The sequence below is a fragment of the Podarcis tiliguerta genome (genome assembly GCF_965153285.1).
Source record: "Podarcis tiliguerta genome assembly, chromosome: 1".
In the NCBI taxonomy this organism is placed as follows: Eukaryota; Metazoa; Chordata; class Lepidosauria; order Squamata; family Lacertidae; genus Podarcis; species Podarcis tiliguerta.
Genome location: NC_139534.1, coordinates 88,488,728 through 88,505,859, shown reverse-complemented (window position 1 = coordinate 88,505,859; position 17,132 = coordinate 88,488,728). Strand labels below are relative to the sequence as shown.

Here is a 17,132-nt window from a genome sequence, read left to right as displayed (position 1 = left end):
GGAGAAGAGGCTAATGTTGGCATAGCAAATCAATCATATTTCCGATTTCAGTCCTCGGATGGGCTTTGGTGATGGTAGAGAGATCAGACTCCAGCAGGGAGTTTGAACCTGGCTGCCTCTTATTACGTCTGTCCAACTTCATAATTAAGTGTTGCTTTAAATTATTATGAGGAAGGGCCCGAGGGAGGTGCATCGGCAGTTCCAGGTTCACCGTCGTCGTCGTCGCCCCCATCTCCTTCTCCCTCCTCTGGCCCCACCCAAGCGCGATCTAGCGCCTTCCCGCTGTTGCAGCCCCTTAAAATAAAAGTGGATCCAATAACACGTTGATCCCTAGCGGGAGAGGGATGTACTTCCGCAGATTGTTCTTGTGGGGAGGGGGAAGGCGAAGGCGACTGATATAAGAAGTTAGGCAGCGTAAATATCTTATCTTTATCTATTTAAAAAGCGGAGGTTTGGGGGTTCCGCCTGGGATCGGGGGCAAGTGAGACAAGAGCCACAGTCCAAACCTCCAAAGCCACTGACACCCCCGATCAACGTTCAGTCCAGGGCAGCAGCCGGCCGAGGAATCGCATTAGGAAAGGGGCTGCAGCTGTGGATCAGCTGCTGCCGCCGCCGCCGCCGCTGCTGCGAGGCAGGGGAGGAGTTTAAAGGGGATCAGGAAGCAACGGAGTGTCTAACACCTCTCCCCTGCTATGGCTGGCTAAAGAAAAATCATCATAACCATAACAAGGGGGGGGGGGAGGCGGGGAGAAGGCAGAGGGAGTGAGCCAGCCGAGCAAGCGAGGGGGTGGTGGGGGATCAGCAGCAGCAGCATGAGAAGGCGAGCTGATCTGGGGGGCAACATGAGGTCAGTGGTGGGCTTCTTGTCCCAGAGGGGCTTGCAGGGAGACCCCCTGCTCACCCAGGACTTTCAGAGGAGACGCCTGCGAGGCTGTAGAAACCTCTACAAGAAGGATCTCCTGGGCCACTTCGGCTGTGTCAATGCCATTGAATTCTCCAACAATGGAGGCCAGTGGCTGGTCTCAGGTAATGCAACCCCTCCCCCCTCCCTCCCCCCCCCAATTTTTATTTTCTTCTTCTCTCCCCCACCCCCCACCCCGCCCGCATCCCCGAGCCCGCATCGGAAGACGACCATAGCGGCGTTGAGAGGCGTATTCTCTCTCCTATACACACAAACACCCCCGATGTTTCCCAAATAGAGATCTAAAATGGTTGACAGGTTTTTTGGGGGGGTTGTTTTTGTTCCCCACCCCAAGTCCTGTTTATGGTGGCGGTCTGGTTTGTGGGAGTGGAAGTTTCGTCTTCCCGATCAGAAAGTGTCGGCTACTCTGCGAGGCTTGATAGTGTGTTTTTTTAAGAGAGAGATAAAAACCGATGTATATTAATAACTGACTGCCTAGTCCTACTAGTGTCGGGGCTGATTGGGAACAAAATGGATAAAGACCCGAAGGAATCCCAGGGGCAAATGACAAAAGTAAATAACGAGAGACGCAACATATCCCAAATGGAGACCGGGGTCGGTTTTTGTGGCCGGATCCGGAAGGATCCGTTGTTTCCCCCCCATCCACTTAATGGGGCGTGTGTGGTTTTGAAGGCAGCTGGCTAATTCAGGGAGGGGGCAGCACTGCGGGGGGGGGGCACTTGTTTATTTTAAAACTGCGGGGTGATTTTATTTTGCGCAGCGCCTTTCTGGAAAGAGGTGGTGCAGACACTCGTTTCGTATCCCCCCCCCCGGTTTTAATTGTAACTGGGGAAGTGTGTGTTGGGGGGGGGGCTTCCTTATGGGGAGGGGGATCTGCTGTCAGGTGTCGGGGAGCCTCGGAGTTGATGCGAGAGCTGCGCCCGGGTGGGGGAGGCGTAGGGAGGCGCCCCTTCAGGACGGGGCCCAGGGAATAATAACCCCTTCGGCCTGCCGCCCCCTTTCTGCGCCTGGCATCAGGGGCAGACCCCCGGGAGGTGGGCCAGATCCGTCTCCCTCCTCCCGCCTGCCCCGCTATAGCCGCCGCTCCCTGCTCTGAGAGGAAATGGCTAACTCCAGGCCGGGGCTTGAGTGGGAGCTGCAGGCCTCGCTCTCCTTGAGCTCCTCATAGCGACAGGCCTGGGAATCGATGGCCTATCCAGGGAGGGGAGGGCGACACGCGAGTGGCACATCGCAGCCCTTGCGAAGTGTCTCTCCCGTGTGTGTGTTTCGGAGTCGGGGTTTCCCTCTCTCGCAGCCGTGGCTGGGGGTGGGGTGTCTTGACAGGTGGCCAAAGGGAGGCAGCCCTCGCCTGCATCTCCCTCTCCTCGAGGAGGAAACGTAGGCCACGGATAGGAGAGTCAAGATGCACAAGGATGCTTAATCCGGAATAACTACCACCAAATGGTTCTCTACACCATTTATAATCTCACACTTGGCGGCTTCATCCACTCGAGTGCCTTCTCTCTTTAACCTTTCCCGGCTTGGAAAGTGGCCCAGTGGCTGAAGCCTGTTTAATTGGTAACTAATAATCAATGTTAAAGGAGCCCTTTCCCTCTTTTTCCACTCTGAAGGCTTGTTGCATCTGCAGTCTGAAGGCAATTCTGGCACAGCAAACCCTTTCTTCAAAAGGAAGAAAGGGAAACTGAGGCAAAGGGGGACCTTGCTCTTTCTACTGCCTTTAATTTGAGATAAGCGCAAAGAAGGGTTTTGGCATTTTACTTTTAAATTCTATAATCATTTTGGAGGGACAAGAAGCCTCTCTGGCTCCAAGTGCCTTATATAAGCTTCGGCCTCATCTGGATGGGCATAGCCTGGCATCAGTAGCCTATGCTCCTGTAATCTCTAGGTTACATTACTGTTTTTATAAATTGGGCTGCCTTTGCAGGTTGTTTGGAAACTGCAGCTTTTGCAGAATGTTAACGGAGACCAGGTGATCTGGACATAAAACACCAGATCTGACCTAGCTGCGTTGGCTCCCAGTTTGTTTCCAAGCCCAGTTCAAAGGACTGGTTTTAACCTATAAAGCCTTACACAGCTCAGGGCCCCAAATGCTTGCAGATGGCCTCTTCCTATATGAGCTTCCCCAGATCCTAAGATCATCATCGGAGGCTCTTTGTATGGAGGACGGCAGCAAGAGCATGGGTGTTTTCAGGGATGCCCCCACCCATTTGTGAACTGCTCTCCTCGGGAAGGTTTGCCTGGCACCAATATTTTTTTGGACCAGGTACTTAAATGCTAATATAATTATAGCTCCTGTGGGCATTCTGCCTGAGTATTTTTAGGGAGTGTGCTTATGTAGTGGGCAGGGGAGGAGTATTCATCTATTATAATGAGTGGATAATCTATTTTAGTGTATGACTGCTGATTTTGAATGTTGTATTTGTATATATTATCAATTGCTTTGAGATCCTGAATAGTGGCATAATAAAGAAAATATAGGAAGCTGCCTTACAGTGAGTCAGACCATTGGTCCATATTGCTCAGAGCCATCAACGCTGAATGGTAGCAGTTTTCCTGGGTTTCCAGCAAAAGTCTTTTCCAGCCCTGCCTGGAGAATCCAAAAATTTAACCTGGGACCTTCTACATGCAAAGTGTGTTCTGTACTATGGAGCTGTAACCCTTTTCCTAAATATATTTCAATGCACTCATAACATGCTGTGATAGGGTCACTGTTTCCACTTCTCAGATATGAAATGGAAACTAGCACAAATTATTTGCCTCAGGCTGTCTGAGTCCATAGCTTAGCCCTTTATAGTCCTCTGCTTGGAAGGTAATCTCTCTCAATATCAAAGGGTATTTCTGCTATTACTGTTCTAGCAATAATTATGTTCCATTTGATTTAACTGGGCTTTAATCTAAGGTGAACAGATAAAAAAATTAGCTAATTTTCATTTTGTCTAGCTTTCAAGTGACTTAAATTTGCATATGGTAAAAGACAGTGTGGGTGCTAGGAAGGAACAGTTTTTGTGAAGCGTGAGAGGTTTTAAAGTGGAAAAAGACAAAACTCATTGTTTTGATGAAAACGACATCTTTATTGCTTTACTACATCTCAGGATATTCCATATTCTACTAACATGCCAGAGCTAAAGTGCTTTCAGAAATAAACAAGTTCAATGCCCATCATTATTGTGGAAGCTCCAAGTTTAGAAGACATGTTAATAGAGATTTCAAGTGAGCCCTCACTACTTCAGATGTGTGATCTATATTTAAAGAAACAGCTGTTTCATTCTGGAAGTTGTCTACATCCCCGCCCCACCCCCACTAAAAAAAAACCAGCCTTGGTGTGTGGATGAAAGTTGCTGTTTGATGTGCAATATGATTAACCCTTTAGAATCTTGTTTTTAGTTCCTGATTATTGGTAGGAAAATGTTCACCAACTTTTAAACACAAGCTAATCTACCTATAAGAGGCAATAATCCTAAACTACTATTTTCAATATTATTCAAAGGCTGCTTTGTTGTGATTAACTAAGTAATACATAGTAATCATATTTAGGTAATTGCAGGTTCCATCAGCTGCAGCCCCAAAACTGGGGTGGATGGAGTACTATGCAGTATGTGAAGAGGGTGAACAGATTGTGGGATTATGATTTTTCAGGAGAGGAGAGTGCATAAAACTAGCCTTGGTTGCAAACCCTTTCCCCTCTCTATAGCAGAAATAAGGCTATTTAATATTTAAATAATATTTAATTTATTTCTCAATGATTTATCAGTATCAATATTAAAACATACTAGCAGCATTTATGCACTTTTGAGCGTATCTGAATGTTATGGACAGAACTGTAACGAATACTGGGTTTTGGCTTCAAACATTCATCACTTGTTGTAGAAGTGTATCCAAAAAATGTGGACTTGTAAGGTTTTTGAAACTTAAGCACTATAGCAAGAAAGGAAAGAACGAGCTCTCCACTGAAAAGAGTATGGCTGCAGTTTGGATAATTAGGTTCAAATATATGGGAAAACACACATTTTATTTAGAGACCAGATTCACAAGACTATGGTTTGTGGAATATTTGTTGCATAGAAGAGGACTGTTAGCAGGTATAGCCTTTCCCCCCTGTACAAATATGACAGGATATTTCACTTGCAGACACTCTCTGAACTGCCCAGCTAGTAAATGTACTGGACCCTTGTCCTCCTCCACAGTTGTCGGACCATGAGGCAACTCACTTGAGATCCCTATACAGTACTGGTTCTCGCATATCTAGTACAAAGCCTTTAACTTCAGAGGTTTCTGTAGCCTTGCTCCATCTCCTGCCTTAGTTCAGGTGATATCCCTGCACGTGACCTTCGTTATTCAACTCTTACCAATTGTCTAAAAACCTCCAGTTTGCCCTCTCCAATCATTGCACTGCCCACCCACGGATATTGGGGTGGGGGTGTTCTGTCCCGCCTGGCATACCGCTTTGTCCTTCTTAAATACCTCCTCAAAGCCTACTTTTTCCTGGCCTGTATCTTTAGTTACCTTTGGTTCCCCAGCTGCCATCTTGCTCTCCTTTGGTAACTTTGCTTCTCCTTGATGTTTAATGTCTGTTGACTGCTGCTGTTCTACTACATTTGAATCCACCTTTCCTCTAAGGAGTTCAGAGTGGCAAGTATGCAGAGGTGTATCTAGGGGTTGATGAAACTGGCCCCTGCAGAGCAGGGTGCAAAAATCACCTACCGGGCTATGGAGTGTATGATGTACATGTGTTTGGTGACGCAATGCCACTGTTGCAGTGAGATCAAACACAGGCTTTCTCTGCAGTAAAGTGATTTTTTTTTGGGGGGGGGGGTGCCAGTACAGCTTCTTGCCAAGGGCTTAAGGGACCCTTGGCACACTTCTGCCAGCATAGTTTTCCTTCTTCCCATTTTAGGTAGGTTGCGGTAGGTTGGCCTGGGTGTATTTGACTGCCCCAATAAGTTTCATGGCCAAGTAGGGATTTGAACTTAAGTTTCTTCCATCCTAGTCACGCATGAGCCATTATTCCACATGGTGTCTCTCTTTTGTCTACTTGACAGAAAAGTTGCCCACTTCCTAAACTTGTTACTAGGCTCTTCTAAAGTGAATAGATTTCCTTTATCCTGAATGAAATAAAAGGGTTGGACTACTTCTAGGGCTTGATTCAATGCATCCTTAAAAGCACACCTTAGAATATTTGCCTTAAAGTAATATTCTGGTTATAACTGTCCCATCTGAGATGAGCAGGTTTCAAATATGAGCAGGTTTCAAATATGACAACCATTGGTAAATTTGCAGCAGTCTATATTCTTTAGAAATGAAAAGGAGATGGTACTAATATTCAAAAGTGAATTTTATTTATTTGGAGCTATTAATTTTATTAGAGTGTAAATCGGTTAGTTCTTTACTTGATATAGACAAGTTCTTAATGAAAAGTGTAGCAATGTATTTTAATGAACAGAATGTGCTTAGGCTTCTAGTGTTAACTGTTATCTTTTTACTTGTCTTTTCTATTCCAATCTTTACCTTCTTAATTGAACCCAGAATTCTTCTGCTAGAATTATCTGTAGTTGGTTTGACCACATCAAACAGTTGTTGTTTTCTCTTTCTACCCCAGCAATGTCTTTCTTCAAAACACTTATCTTGCTCTCTTGATTTTCCCACCCTTCCCATTCTCTCTATCCAATTTTGACAATCTCCAGGTTCTACCATTCTTACTCATTCTCCTATCTGCCTTTCCTAGATCAATCCACAAAAGTCCTGAGTTCTTCCTGAGAAATTCGGAACAATATTGATCTTGAAAGATGTACAAATAGCCTCGTATCTGAACTGTTTCTCTGTGTGAAAACTATCACTCCTTTCCTAGAGCAGCTCCCTGTCACAGAAGGAATGACAGCCTAATTCCATATGAAGAATATAAGAATTATAAGTGGGGCTCTACAATGAAATGTTGCAGCATGAGCTGCTTCTGTTCAGAGGTCCAGCTACTCCACTCCACTCCACTCCATTCCATTCCCCCTCACCCCTTGTCCAACCCCCTCGGCAACAGGAAATCAGCATTTTGTGTCCACTGAGCATTCTTAATCCTAACTGGGATGTGTTTGGGATTTTTTGGGGGTGGGGTGGGAGGTAGAGCGGACAAACTAATGCTCAATCCTATCTACCTAAAAATCTTGAAATCTCCCTTGATTTCTATGTGCACTGTTAACATCTTTCCTGAGGACTATATACTTCAAGTGCATTTTATACAGGTGAGCCAGAGGAGTTTACCTCAGTGGGTGCAGAGAGTAGTGAATGCCTCAGTACAGGTGCAGGAGGTACCACTGGCCCTTAGATAGGCAGTGGGATGCCCCCTTAAGAGGACCTCCCTGTACCCAGAAGTGTTAAGCAACCATCACCCAGTTGTTAGTTGTCCCTTGTTAAGCAAGGTGCTCAGGATCATCATGGCAGTTCAGCTATAAGAGTGCTTGGAAGAAGTAGATTATATCAAGGGTTGGCAAACTAAGGTCTGTGGGCCGGATCAGGCCCAATTGCCTTCAGGATCTGGCCTGCAAACTGTTTGTGGATCTGCGTGGGGATTCTCTTCGTTTGGGCTGTGCCATTCCCCCCCCCCACGCCATTCCATTCCCCCCCCCTCACACACACCACTGCGCCGCCTCCTCCCTCCTTCCTCCTGGCTTTTCCTTGCCCTGCCTAGAGGAGGAAGGGGGCTGGGCTGGGCTGGCTGAGCGCCATTTTAAGCAGCCCCTCTCCGGAGCCAGCCCTTTCGCGCCACTCATCTTCCCTCCGCCACTGATGCCCTGGTGCTCCTGTGGACCAGAGAGCGGAGCGGATGAGCTCCCTCTGTCTACCCACAAGAAGCAGCAGCAGCAGTGGTGGTGGCAGCCCCTGGGAAGGCAAGCACAATGGCTGGGGGTGGGGAGGACGACTACTTGCCCCCCTCACCTCTTCTTCCAGCTCCCTCTTCCCCGGTGCTGCTTCTCCGGCCCATCACAAGGTCTGAGGGACAGTGGACTGGCCTGCAGCTAAAAATGTTTGCTGACCCCTGGATTATATGGACCATTTTCAGTCTGTTCAGGCTCTGGTAAGGCACCTGAATGGCCTTGGTCACCAGTCTCTCTGCCTCTCTCAAATTCTTCAACACAGCTATTCCTTGAAGAACAGTGCACCAAGGTCACATCCATGACTTCTGTCCAGCAGTCATACATGTAACTTACAGTTCAGTACACTGTCCTCTGTACAGTAGGACACATGGCCAACCTAGAATCATAGAATTTTAGAGTTGGAAGAGATCCCAAGGGTTATCTAACCCAAACCCCTGCAGTGGAGGAATCACAACTAAAGAATCCCTGACAGATGGTAATCTAATCTCTAAAGGAGAGTCCCTTGAGGAAACATCTGAAGGCAGCCCTATATAGGGAAGCTTTTTGAGGTTTAATGTTTTACTTTGTTTTTATATATGCTGGAAGCCACCCAGAGTAGCTGGGGCAACCTCAAGGGCCTTCAACAGGGTGGGCACCACTACTGGGAAGGTCCTCTGGCTGGTTCCCTGTAGCTTCACTTCTCGCAGTGTGGGAACCGCCAGAAGGCCCTTGGTGCTGGATCTCAGTGTCTGGGCTGAACGATGGGGGTGTCTTGGCTTCTAGACCCTTTGTCATCTTTGTCAATATCCTTAAACTGTGGTGCCCAGAGCTGGACACCGTACTCCAGGTGGGGTATGACCAAGGCAGAATAGAGTGATACTATTACTTCACTTGTGCAAGTAGATAGACTGTGGCAAACAGTTGTTGATACACTAGGGCTATAACTATGTCCAAAAGCTGAAATAGACCTGTAGTGCTCACTTCCAAACACTCCATCTTTGGGGACATCTTGGAAGCACTGTTAGGAGTTACAATTATGCCTGTAAACAGATGAGATGTGTTCACAAGTATCCTTGGACTTGCTGCTTGGATTTATTATTCTGGCAAGCTATGTAAACACATCCAAGTATATTCAGTTCATAACAAGTCTACTTAAAAGGGCAAGGTTGGAGATTAAGTACAAGCCCAGTAGTAAAACCTTAATTTTCTCAAGTCTCCTCAAATTGTAGCCTGAGGTTGTCAGAGGATTTTGTAGGCTTTTGTTTCTTTCATTGAGCACATCGCAGATATCCATGATTTAATTGTTTTGGGAGCTAATTTACCTTAAAAACTTTTCACTTAATCATGGTGCATGTTTGAAAAGTGTTTCCTAGTATGATGTGGTGGTTAGACTTGGAACAGGGAAGCTGGAGTTTAAGTCCCTACATGACCATGAAGCTCAGTGGGTGACTTTAGCCAGGGCTGTTGTGGACAAAAACTTGGAGAGGGGAACCATATATGCTAATCGTGAGCTCCTTGGAGGAAGGGAAGGATATAAATGCAATAAATAAAACACGTAATGTTGACTCTTGTCTCTAATCACAGATGGTGCAATTGTAGTATATGATAGCTTCTTTCTGGAAAACCACTGAGCAACAGTGAAGAGATTTTGCTTATAATGAGGCTGCTCATAGTGCCACAGCAATAGAGGCTCCGTCATTTGGATTTCATGTTGTAAATGCTGGTTTCAGCAGAAATTGTGCAGGTGCTTATAGTGCTGTTTTTCTCTACTCTCCCACATAGGTGGAGATGACCGCCGAGTTCTACTGTGGCATATGGAACAAGCCATCCATTCCAGAGTCAAGCCTGTTCAGCTGAAAGGGGAACATCATTCGAACATCTTCTGCCTAGCTTTTAATAGTGGCAACACCAGAGTATTTTCTGGAGGTAAGGAAGAAAAGCTGCAAGGGGAACATCTTCAATGGAAAATTAGGGTTTCAGGATCTTTCTGTGAATTTATTTTCTTTGCAGTATACTTTTGGTCTTTCACTTGTGTAGGCTTGGCATCCTAACAACAATCCCTGCAGAGCATAATATTCTGAGCATAATATTTTGGATCGGGGAGAATGGTGTTCCTCCTCTCAGATAGCCTGTGAATTTCTATTTGGGCAGTGGTTGTGGGAGTCTCAGAGACTGCTGGATGCTACCTGTGACTTGGAGTATAATATTCTGCCTGCCTCAGAAAACATATAACCACCATATTTTAAAAGGAGAACATCAGCAGGACACTTCCCCACCCACCATCCGCCCCTGGTGCAGTCTCCATAACAGGTTGGCACTAAAAAAATATAGACAAACAAGGATGAAGAACAAGTTCTTCTGCTCAGCAAGATTGTCCTATCCTCTAAATCCATTCTGTGTGGATGGGCTATATCACGCTCTTAATATGCAAGAAGGGCATGTGGTAAGGAAAGGCAACTAGCGTATGCTTGGGCTGGATAAAAAAAATCATGTGGCTTCAGCTAGGCTGGGATAGCTTAACCTGTTTGGGGCTGAACTGACCCATGATCATCAATCCTTTAGGAGCTGCATGTCAGAGTGGGTATTCCCAGAGTGTCAAACTGGGTGTGAGAAGAACTGTAGTAGGGGGTTTGGAAGGTCACACAGAAGGTTTTGATGCTGGGGATCTGCAGGAGATGTCAGTAATGTTTTAAAAACCATTAAAAGTTGTTAAAAAAATAAATATTTAAGGAGTTGTCTTGGGGGGCAGTCACAAAAACCTTGGTGGCGGGACTGGATATGGCCAGGATGCCATCGGCTAGCCAGCCTTTAGTTAGGCTGTCAATTCAGAGACAGGCAACACCAATGTTGAGCAGCAAAACAGGAGTCCTGATCCTGTGTTTTCCTCTAGCATGTAATGTGATGGCATTGGCAGGACCAGGCGGGTAAGTAGGCTGGGGGAATGCTTGAGCTTCTTATTTGCCAGCCACTTTCCTCCACTCGATGGGGGCTAGCACCTAACCCTGGAACCAGGCAGAGGGCGATATTGTGGAAGTCCGAAGAATGAGCACTTGGGTGGAGGGCGCTGCCACTATGATTTAGAATGGAGTGCAAGAGGTGGGGAAGCGCTGAAGTTTGGTGTTGCACAGGGCGCCACTGAAATTTGAGACCTCCCCAGGTCTACCACTGTGAGCAAGCACTTCCTCCCTGCACTTCTTCTCCCGGACAAATGTCTTCTCATTTCTGCTACTGGGTATGTCCATGTTAAGCAAGAAGGGAATTGGGAGGAATTTTACCCTGGACACCTTGTCCTGCCATGAGAAAAAAGTAGCAGGCACATCTCTTTTCCTTCATCTTTTTTTATTCCCAAATGAAAACTGCAAGCACATTATTTCTCAATTTTCATTACTAATATGCTATAAAATTCTGTTTCTTCATCTAGGTAATGATGAACAAGTGTTGCTCCATGACGTTGACAGGTAAATGCATTTCCTGCAATGCCTGAACACTCTTGGTGTGTGTTTGTGTGTGTGTGTGTTTGTTTCCTAAATGCTAACCGGTTGTTGTATGATATTTTCACTAATACAGGGGTTGCCAACATTGTGACCTCCAGATGTTGCTGGAGTCCATTCCCCGCCATCACTAACCATTGGCCATGCTTGCTGAGGCTAATGAGAGTTGGCAGTTGAGCTGCATCTGGAGGGCAAGGTTGGCTAATCCTGACCATGTTGGCTGAAAGCCTATGCGAACACCCATTCTTGTTTGTCTTCTATTTACTGCTTTCTCCTCCTGATATTTTATCTTCCTCCTCTTGTCTTTCCCCTTGATATGGTCACTAGATAACATACTATGGAAAAACTGCATCAGAGCCACTAGGCTTGTTTGTTAAGTTATACAGCAGAATCTTAACCACGTCTACTCAGAAGTAAGTCCTGTTGAATTCAATGGGGCTTATTTCCAGGGTTTAGAACTGCAGCTTTCCCAAATAATGTAAAATAGCCAAAGACCCTGATCTGGAGAGATCCTAATGTATGTGCTTGCTTTCTTTCCTTTTTTATATTTAACCCTCCCTGCCCTGGGGGCAGATTCACAAGCAGTTTTTAAAACTAGTTTAAAGAACTAGTGATTTTTATGGATGGTGTGGGGAAATAAGTTCTGCCAGGTGTATAGGACCAAAAATATTCACTTTGTATACCAGGCCCCATGTGTGTTGATATTTCCTGCTAACTTAAAGCCCAATTCTATGCACAATAGGTTGGGCTTATTTCAATGGGCTTACTTCCAAGTAAGTGTGCATACAATTGCAGGGGTAGGCTACAACCCTTCCCTCATTTACCTGGAACAATGGGACAGTGTTAGTAAACATGTACAGGATTGCACTGTTCAATCTCCAAATCTCTACTGTTATATTTTCTACCTACTGCTACTCATACAGGATAATGGACTTTGCATATTTTCAAGTAACATTTTTCAGTGCTACCTGGCAGACTCTCCTGCCTAGCCTTAAATGAGAAAGATGAAAAACAGATGTCTGTGTCTTTTTCAGCGGTGAAACCTTGGATGTATTTGCGCATGAAGATGCAGTGTATGGGCTCTCTGTGAGTCCCGTGAATGATAACGTTTTTGCAAGCTCATCTGATGACGGCAGAGTTCTCATTTGGGATATCAGAGAGTCTTCGCAGGGAGGTGAGGGCTATGTTTGAGTGTGAATGGTGGTGAGCTCTCTCACTGGAGGGAATTCGTCCTGAGATGTGAAAGTCCAAAAAAAAAAAAAACAGAGGGAGAGGGAGAAAGACTACCTTTCTTGTCTCCCTCCCCACTTTTCTGAGGGCATTGTTCAAACTTTCCAACAGAAAAAAAGAACATTTTGGGAATGTTGGGGGGACTATTTTGAAATGTTTTCTTTTTTATAAATAATGAAATTCTTTACTGTAATCTATTATATAATCATAGTATCCACAATCCATGTTACTTTAAAAATGTCATTGTATTCCTGCTAATAATTTCAGCTGTTTACAATGGTCTCTCAAATACGTTAGCAGGTTATTCCAGTCTTTTAAGAATACTTGGTCTTCCTGATTTCTCATCTTTCCCATCAGTCTAGCTATTTCTGCATATTCCATCAGCTTGGCCTGCCACTCTTCTCTGGTCGGTACTTCTTCTTTCCATCTCTGGACAAGAAACATCCTGCTGCTGTCGTTGCATACATAAACAGTCTTTTATTTTCTTTTGGTAGTTAAAATGCCTAACAAAAAAGCCTCTGGTTTTTTTAAAACAAAAGTTACCTTAAACATTTTTTTCAGCTCATTATATATCCTTTCCCAGAAAGCTTTTACTACCCCACATGACCACCACATGTGATAAAATGTACCCTCTTTCCTTTTACATTTCCAGCATGCATTTAAACTGGTTCTAAACATTTACACAATTTTACTAGGTGCTAAATACCAACGGTACATCATTTTCATATAATTTTCTTTCAGCGAACAGCAGGCTGTAAACTTCAAATCCTCTTTCCATAACTTTTCCCATGAAGAAAACTGTATATTATAACCAAAATCTCTTGCCCAGTGTATCATTACTGATTTAACGTCTTCGAGAGTGATCATTCTTATATATGCTGCAGACACAGACAATATGCAAATTCAGGATGTATTTCTACACCTAGGAGGTGTTGTCATCTTCATAGCTTCATGAGGGGAACACCTAGAACCTTAGTTGCTTGTGAGTTGCTGCTTGCCACCTTCTGGTGATCTTTGATATCATTTGGAGATACCTGAAGGAAGAATGAGGCATATGCTGTCCTTTTGGCATGACCCTTCACATCTAGTTGAACCTCCCACCTTGCAGACACCTTGCTACATAACTAAGCCATTTATACTTCCGAGGCTTCAAGCCTATGTGTGCCACTATACTTCTGAATAAACATGCATAGGATTGCTCTGTAAATTTAAGAAAAAATACGTTAAATAGTGCAATTTTATATGCAAAGTTAAAATGATCCATTCCATGTTAAAGCAGTAAAAGAAGTGAAGGTTAGCATTGCATATGTTTAAATCATCCTGGAATTTACCGTATTCTGTGTTCTTGAAGGGGGAAGGTCCTCTTTCCACCCCTGCCCTGTGGCTTTGAGATTTCCAGAAACTTCATATCTCTAGAGTGTGTTAAAGGGTGAAATGGATTGCTTTATCCCTGTTGTGGTGGAGTCTTATTTGATTTTACAAGTATTTCTAGGGCAGCTGACACTAATAAAAACCAATGAAATGAAATGAAACTCCCACAAGAATAAAAGAGCAGGTCCATTTGTACTCTAAGCCAGTATCAGTGGAGATTTAAAAAGCCTGGGAAAATGAAACATCTGTACCTTGGGCCAAAAAAATAATCATCATAATCCTAGGAATATAAGTGCGCTGAATTTTGTGTTGGGGGGGGGGGGACGACTAATCTTATTGGATTGGGGGGGGATGAAGGGAGGACTGTTGTTAATTGTAAGATTTTTGAAAACCTGAATAAAATGTTAATGACATATTAAAGCCTCTCCAGGAAAAGCAAAGGAAGATAATCACAACCAAGAAGCGCCATCTCTGCTAGTTGGGTCACCTAGAGGACGGCTTCCAAAGATTACTTTAGTATTTTATGGGCTGGTTCATTGGGCATAGGCCCAAGGATGAACTGTGTCTGCCCGGGTTATACCTCTGCTTTTAAGTCTTTTCATGCACTGATTTTCAGAATGATTTGCTGAGCATTTACAATCGCTCCCTGTGCTTTGTAAACTGGAAACTTGCCTATTGATCTGCAGAGGACTCGGTTGAATTTAACTCGCTGGGTTAGGTTTTGGACAGGGGTTGTGTAGAAGCCATGTGTGAATTCTTGAATTTCCTCATTTAGTTGAAAGTTCAACTAAATAAGATCTTTTCTGTGATGTTGACTTGGAAGCTGCTATTAGGATACCATACATATGGGTACAAAATGCCTCCAACTGTGAGTGATTTAGGGACTAGTGAAAAGAGAGTAGGGGAGTAGATGGCCCTTCAATATATTTCTGCATAACAGAGTTGCTTTTGTTGTAGAATAGAAAGGGAGCTGCCTCCCGAGGCAGCTTAGCTTGATCACTGTCTAATAGCTCTTGTTCATTAGGAAGTTTCTCATCCTCCTAACCAAAATCTGCTTCCCTGCAATTTCTACCCATTGGTTCTAATCTTGCCCTTCGGCAAAGCAGAACACAAGTCTGATCCATCTTCCACATGACAGCTCTTAGATATTTGAAGATCTCCATCATAGGTCCCTGTAAACACAGGCAGTGACCATTTTAGATGCATCTGATGTATGCACATTGTGCCAAACCCGGAAGTGACCTGAAAATGCCACAGAATGGGGCCGGGGTGGAACAGGGTGTTTGCAGGCTTTTCCTATGATGTTTCAAATATACACGATTTCACTTAAACGTGCGGTGCCTTGGAACGTAACCGACACATAAATTGGGAGTTGCCTGTTATATAAAGATGGATCTGTGGATCCTTGAGGTTTGAAGATTTCTGTAGACTAGGTTGGCTATTCTCTGTCCCTCTGAAGCTTGTTGGACTCCCAACTCCCATCTGTCTCAGCCAGTGAATAAGCTGCAGCGAAGCATCTCATGCTTCCTTCAGCACAAACATGGCATGAGTAGTTCAGAAGTTTCCGCCTTCTTTATTTTTTGCTTAACTACTTTTGCCTAGCTACAACTTCCTGTGTCATCTGAGGTCGTGTACTATGGTTTGTTAACTATATTTTGCAACATCAGTCACATTGAAAGAAAAGGGAGGAATATTTGAGCTAAAGGCTCCCTCTGGCTCTCTTTCATAATGCTAAAGCTTTGATTTACTGTAATGCCTGCTCATTGGGTACGAGATTTACAGCTCAAAGGGGTAATAATTTTATCTGACTCTTGACATAATCCTAAGCATATTTACTTAGAAGTGAGACCAATTATGTTCAATGGGTCTTATTCCCAGCTGAGTGTGGATAGGATTGCAGCCACAGTGTCTGATAATTCACAATTTTAAATATGGGTGTCTTCAGTGGTGAAGGGATTTGTGCAATGAGGAATTTTTTTTGTCATCTGAGTGAAGTCTGTCTGAGATGATTTAGGGAATGAAAATAAATGGGTCAAATAAGGAAGCAATTGTTCATAGAATCCTAGATCTTGACCTATATTTAGAAATGCTAGACATTAAGGATTTTATTACAAACAAGCCTTTGGTAGAATGGCGGGAATGCTGGAAAACTGAGTAACAAGGAAAGTGTATGGATTTGGCAAAGATATTTGGGATTCAGAGTTCTCTCGGCAACTTAGGATGTTGATGGGGCAGCTACACTTGCTTGTTGTAGCACATTAAACTCATGAAATAAAACTGTTGAAAAACCTCTACTCTATTGAAATGGTTTCAGTGTCACATTACTTTTAATGCCATAATCTAGTTTTAATTAGATGGAATGTCAAGAACTTATGAGAAGTTCCCTTGTGGACTACCGCAATGTTTTGTGTGCTAGTAAATTCAATGTTTATGGATTATGCTAAAGTAATTTATTTAAAACTCTTTCAATAAGACACAAATCTAAATTAAAATATTTTCCACTCTGTCAGAGTTCCAAGATCTCCCCCTTAGTAAAAAATGGTTTCTGTAGTAGATACTACTTCATCAGTGCACTAGCACTGTACATTTCTGAGCCACAAATTACCAATTAGTATGTGGGAATTCTGTTTAATGCTAGGGAAAGATACATAAAACCTGACTACCAACACTAAATAAATTCTTGAAAGGGTTGACAAATTTCCCATTAAGAAAAAGTTTAGCCAGCCGTCAGCATTGTACAAGAGGTCTTGTGCCTTTAAAAGTAAATTGATCTTATCTTGTTTTGTTAACAGAGCCCTTCTGCTTGGCTAATTATCCATCAGCCTTTCACAGTGTGATGTTCAATCCAGTGGAGCCCAGGTTACTCGCCACTGCCAACTCAAAGGAAGGTGTAGGACTCTGGGACATTCGCAAGCCTCAGAGGTAAGACTATTCTTTCTTATGTATTGTTTTGTGAAAGTGGGAAGGCAGAAAAAAGCTCCTTCTGGAACTCAGTTGAACTTGGTGCTTGGTAATGTTGTGGGGAAAATACCCACCCAGCATTCATTGCCAGGATTGATCGATTAGGCAAAGAATGGTGAGTGGGTCTTTTCCCCCACAACAGTAATGTGGAGTAATTAAACTTCTATAAGTGTGTATTTTTTCTTAGTTTATAAAGCTAAGTAATATTAGCTTCTCTGTTGAAACATTTCAGATAAACTGGATATATGTGTGACCATGATTGAACATAAATCTGTAGCAGCTTTGGTTCAGAGAGGAGCAGCAGGTTGATCTGTA

The 17,132-nt window shown here is 43.9% G+C and overlaps 1 protein-coding gene across 4 annotated transcripts in view; it reads left to right on the top strand.

The window, feature by feature from the left end:
• The first annotated feature begins 359 nt into the window (after positions 1–359).
• Positions 360–17,132, top strand: part of DCAF5 (DDB1 and CUL4 associated factor 5) — a 43,299-nt gene continuing 26,526 nt past the window's right edge. Inside the window, exons 1-5 of one of the 4 annotated variants that reach the window (XM_083398279.1) lie at positions 360–1,026; positions 9,547–9,690; positions 11,186–11,222; positions 12,290–12,429; positions 16,649–16,778. In XM_083398279.1, the coding sequence (XP_083254405.1) occupies positions 813–1,026; positions 9,547–9,690; positions 11,186–11,222; positions 12,290–12,429; positions 16,649–16,778 (665 nt within the window). In that variant the 5' untranslated portion in view covers positions 360–812. Of the gene's footprint in view, positions 1,027–1,105; positions 1,475–1,825; positions 2,480–3,165; positions 3,186–9,546; positions 9,691–11,185; positions 11,223–12,289; positions 12,430–16,648; positions 16,779–17,132 lie in introns of those variants that run through there. The other 3 variants (XM_083398282.1, XM_083398281.1, XM_083398280.1) reach the window with 3 other exon arrangements.